Source organism: Pteropus vampyrus, unplaced genomic scaffold, assembly GCF_000151845.1.
Source record: "Pteropus vampyrus isolate Shadow unplaced genomic scaffold, Pvam_2.0 Scaffold79, whole genome shotgun sequence".
NCBI classification, from domain to species: domain Eukaryota; kingdom Metazoa; phylum Chordata; class Mammalia; order Chiroptera; family Pteropodidae; genus Pteropus; species Pteropus vampyrus.
The window spans coordinates 6,968,499-6,973,662 of record NW_011888860.1 but is presented as its reverse complement, the minus strand read 5'-3'; the positions used below and the strand labels follow the sequence as shown (position 1 = coordinate 6,973,662).

Here is a 5,164-nt window from a genome sequence, read left to right as displayed (position 1 = left end):
ATTCAGTGATTAACTGTCAGATGTCTGTTATTTGATATCCTAGTCCTTTCTAGTGAAGACAAAGTCTCTATTCTGATATGGGAGAATACTGGGAATAAATAAATAAACAAGATTCTACCAGGAGGTAGTCCTAATGTAACAATGAAAATAAAGCAAGTTGATGTTACGAAGAGATGCAGGAGCACTTTGAATGGGAGGATTTTAAGACCTTTTACTGTCCCCTGAGAAGGCTGGTTCTCTGAGGCAGGCCTCTGCTGAGGCTCCCTAACCCTGCAGGGCAATTGACCTGCCCCGATCAACCTAGTGAGGAGAAAAGAGTTGCTGCCCTTTGATGTTCTTATTTAATGGCTGTGAATCCTCAGTAAGTAGGAAATGATGACAACTTAAATATTATAACAGGAACAATGAAAACAGGATGCAACAAGCAAAATACGTAAGCATGAATATGAATTATTGAAAAATCAAAAGACTGGGTCAAATTGCTTCTTGACATCAGAATTTTATAATATTCATGTCGCTTAAATATTGAGTTCTGGTCTATTTCTTAGAGGAGGAATTCACCTTAAAAACAAATAGTCTTAAACCTAATAAGAATCTTTCCGTAAGGAGTCATATCTCCTTCTTTGGTTCTTGTTGAGCATTAGGATGGTGACTATGTGTATCAATGCCAGACACTGTTTGTTTGTTTGTTTGTTTGTCTCCCCAGTCTAGGCAATAAGCTCCATAAGGGCAGGGACTTTGATTTACGTGGTGTCATGTGCTCTGCGCCTAGAGCGATGTTTGAAATAGAGTAGTAGCTCAATAAATATTTGTTGAATGAGCAGTGAGGAAGACCTCACCTGCCTCCGTGGAACCGGTGGGGCCCAACCCACAGTGATATAAACCCAGATGAGAAGATAGATGCCTTTAACTATAATGTTTGGGTAATGGGGGCCATTGTTGGAGGAAAGATACTTGGATTTAGGATGGGATGACTTGAGCTGAATTCTGGCTTTACCGTTTACTAGCTGCATGAATCTTGCAGGAACTTATTTAACCTTCTTTCCTCATCTGTAAACAGTAACTTTCAGGGAGGACAAATGAACTAATATACGTGAAAACGCCGAGAACAATGCCAGGGTGTTATAGTTGTTCAGTAAATAATGAGGATAAAAATATGCAGATCAAAGTGGTGAATGTGAGAAGGTTCCAAACAGTATAACCAGAAAAAGGCTAGGATTTAAACTAAAGAGGGAATAAAAGATATCATCCGGGAAGCAGTAGCAAAATTAATGACAGGCTGGATGAGAGGCATGAAAAAGGAAAACTTGTAAAGAAGCCCAAACCTGCCATGACTTTCTTCCCAAACCACTAAAAAGATCTGTGTACAGATAACTCTCCTTTACAACTCCATCGAATTCTCAGGATATGGAAGTAAGACAAACAAATGTCATCCACGAGAGAGTCCTGTGAAGCAAATTTATGAGTTAAAGTGAGCCAATTTAGGTAAATTAAGAAAAACCAACTGATAAAATATTGTCCCCTGATGCGATGAGGTTCTCACTAGTAGCCCTTCAATTAAATGTGCGATTGTATTGTAAGAAGTAAGCAAGGCTTCCAAGGTTCTTTGTTTGGTTATTAGACAAAAGACGACGAACTACTTTAGAAAGTTGATATTTTATTATTTTTAATTTAAGAAGTTATTTCCTGTCAAATAACATTGTTATGTGATATAATTGTTACGGTTTAGATACTGTTTTGCTTTTATTTAAAAACAGCTTTTTTATTTGATTTTAGGAATTTTTTAAAAGAACCCACTGTGTGAGTCAAAATCAAACACAAATATTTAGTAGATTGCACCAATGGAGAATAAGATCATTTGTAATTAAGGGATGGTAGAGAATGAGTGTTATAAATATCATCAGTGTAAAAACTCAGTACAGAAATGTCTGCTAAGTGAATTAGCATTTTATTTTATTTTATTTTATATTTTATTTTATTTTATATTTTATTTTATTTTATATTTTATTTTATTTTATATTTTATTTTATTTTATTTACCATTACCAAAGTGGTTTGCTAGATAAGATTGGCTATGGATATTATTATTTTAAGATTAGCTACTCAGGACCTTTGATTGAGTGTACATTAGTTTAGAAAAGTTAACCATTTATTCTTAAGTTAATTTTGCATTTAAAAATAAACATATAAATAAGAATTTCTAACTTCACATTATCTATTCTTCAAAGTAGAAAAAACAGACTTTATCATAATTTCCAAATGAGCATATGGAAAAATCTTACACCAGACCCATCTTTCATTCCTAATTCTAGTGTCTAGAAATATTAGCAGTATGATTTGAGTAGAGAAAGCCCCAATTTGATCTAGAAATTATTGAGTCAGATTAAGAAAACAGAGCAAAATTAGTAACTCATCTTCTCAACTCCGAGCAGCACTTTATTTTTATATTTTAATGTTTTCTAATATTGGGACCCATCTTATAATCAATGCATAGTCTGAAAATTTTGTATTTGTTATTTGTCATTAAATATCTTATTAGCAATGGTGTTTTAGAATTGAGAAGCTAATAAAGAGAAATATTTCTATTTTATTAGAAATCATTACATCAAGAAGGGATTTTGTTCTTCAGATCTATTTCTAATTTTTTCCTCTTTAGTCCCCCACTTGAAGTAACTGTTACTTAAGAGTAGATACAGAAATTGAGTATAATGTCTATATGAACACTATCATTAATTACATCCATGGTGTCTTTTACATGTACATACATAGAATCCCTGACTTCTAATTTCTATTAGACTCAGTAGCAAGTTATCAGGGGAGGAAAACAAGTTTTCCCCTCTTTCCTCTACCCTGTGAAAACTAGGTTGTATGGAGTAGCAACAATAAATGAGTCTATTTTTAAAAATACCTTTCCTTTTCTTCACAGGATTGGAAATTCTGGCATAAGCAGGTTTTTAAAAACAGTATCCTGGTACACCAACTGTTTTGTGACCTGCTATTTTTATTTGTCATAAACATCATTCTATATGATTAAATAATCTCCTAAAGCTTCTTTCAGATATTCAAGCATTCTGTTGTTCATTTTATAATATTTTAAACCAGTTCCCTTCATCGAATGCTTAGGTAATTTCTATCTTTTAAAAATCGTAAACTATGCGATGATGAAGATCTCTGTAGATAACCATGTTCACAGTCTGCATTATTTCCTTAGGATAATTTTTTTAAAGAAATGATATTACGGTTTCAAAAAATATGAATCTTTAAGAGATTTTTTTTTGATATATACTTCCCTACCCAGCTGTGATCCAAAACAGTGACTGCCAATTTATATGCCCACCAGCTAAATGTGAGTGTATTTTCCACCCATTTGTCCAGGACACAGATGCTCTTCCTCTGTGAATATAAATAGCTTGATTTTATTATCATACACGTGCATATGTGTGCACACACACAGGCTTATATGTATATATGTATGTATGTGTCTGTATATCATTTTTACTCAGAATATATTTTATATTATGAACACATTTAATCTCTTATATCAAATGAGTTTGTAAACATATAATTCTGATGTGTCTGTTCTTAAATGTAATTATCTTGACTTCCCAGGTACCTGCATGAACATCACCCACAGCCAATGTCAGATGTTGCCCTACCACACCACGCTAACATCTCTCTTCCCAATTGTCAAAAAAATGGACATGGAGAAGTTCCTCAAATTCTTCACGTACCTCCATCGCCTCAGTTGCTATCAACATATCATGCTTTTTGGCTGTAGCCTTGCCTTCCCTGAGTGCGTCAGTGATGGTGACGACAGGTATTTTGGAACCAAAACCATGTAGTGATAAGAGTCATTTGTAGCAGAAGTCTCTGAGAGGAACAAAATTATCCCAAGCTACCTTTTTTTTTTTGTTGTTGCTAAAGGAGGGGGGAGAAAACACACCACTCATAGCTAGTTTTAATTTTTTTAAACTAGACCTTTTTTGAAAACCTGGGATAATTTTATATATGGTAAGACATTATTCAGTATGTTAGATTGATGCTATCAGCTGGGATACTCAATCTATTTCAGTAAGGGTCTGACAGAAGACAACATACTCAAAGAGGTAATTGAAAAGAGTTTATTGATGGGACTATTTATGAAGATGTGGTTAGAGTTAAGAGAACAAATTAACGGGAGCCACGAGGGTCTCACTATAGTGGGGTGCAGTTCTACCTTCCATGCCTTGAACGGGAAAAGTGCAGGCAGCACTTGGAGAGAGCTGTAACTGTGGGTGAGAAGTCTCCTGACAGGCCAAGTGCTGCAACCCCAGACAGAGGTGCACAGCCACTGCCAGCCCTTTAGTCCTGCAGGGAGAGAGAAGAAGAAATAGATACCCTGACCTCATTCTCCTTCTGCCCTCTCATTTGCCAGGGCCTTCTGCCAACTAAACTCATCAACAGACTTTGGGCAAGGGCAGGAAATAAATATGAGCTCCATAGATAAGATCCCAAATCTCATCTAAATATCAGCAGCTCAAAAATCCCTTATCTTGTCATCTAAATCCCTTATGGATGAGATGCTGGGTGATTCGCATGGTCAACTCTGGAACTCAGAGCAGGGCAAGGAGGGTGAAGGGTAGACTCAGAGACTGCCCAGCACAATATCAAATAGGATTAGAAATCATTTTCTTTTTTTTTTTAATTTAATTTAATTTTATTTTTTATTGAGTTTATTGGGGTAACTGATTAATACAATTATATAATTTTCAGGTATACATTATCATTTGACATCTGTATATTTTACTGTATGTTTACCACACAAAGTCCAATTTCCTTCAGCTACCATATATTTGATACCCTTTACCCACTTCTCCCTCCTCCTACCCCACTATATTTGACCCCCTTTACTCTGTCTACCTCCCCTATCCTTCTCCATCCCACTACTAACCACTACTCTATAGTCCTCTGGTAACCACTAGTCTATAGCCCATGTTCATGAGTCTCTGTTCGTTTGTCCTATTCCTTTGTTGCTTTTAGGTTTATATCCCACATATAAGTGATATCATGTGATTTTCAACTTTTTCTGTCTGGCTTATTTTGCTTAGCATGATTATCTTAAGGTCCATCCATGTTGTCGCAAATGGTAGTATTTCATCTCTTCTTATGGCTGAGTAATATTCTAT

General features: G+C 35.3%; 1 protein-coding gene across 1 annotated transcript in view; it reads left to right on the top strand.

Moving 5' to 3' along the window:
• Positions 1-5,164, top strand: part of CORIN (corin, serine peptidase) — a 220,577-nt gene that overhangs the window by 80,129 nt on the left and 135,284 nt on the right. Inside the window, exon 4 of the mRNA XM_023532241.1 lies at positions 3,609-3,816. Coding sequence (XP_023388009.1) covers positions 3,609-3,816 — 208 coding nt within the window. The remainder of the gene's footprint in view (positions 1-3,608; positions 3,817-5,164) is intronic.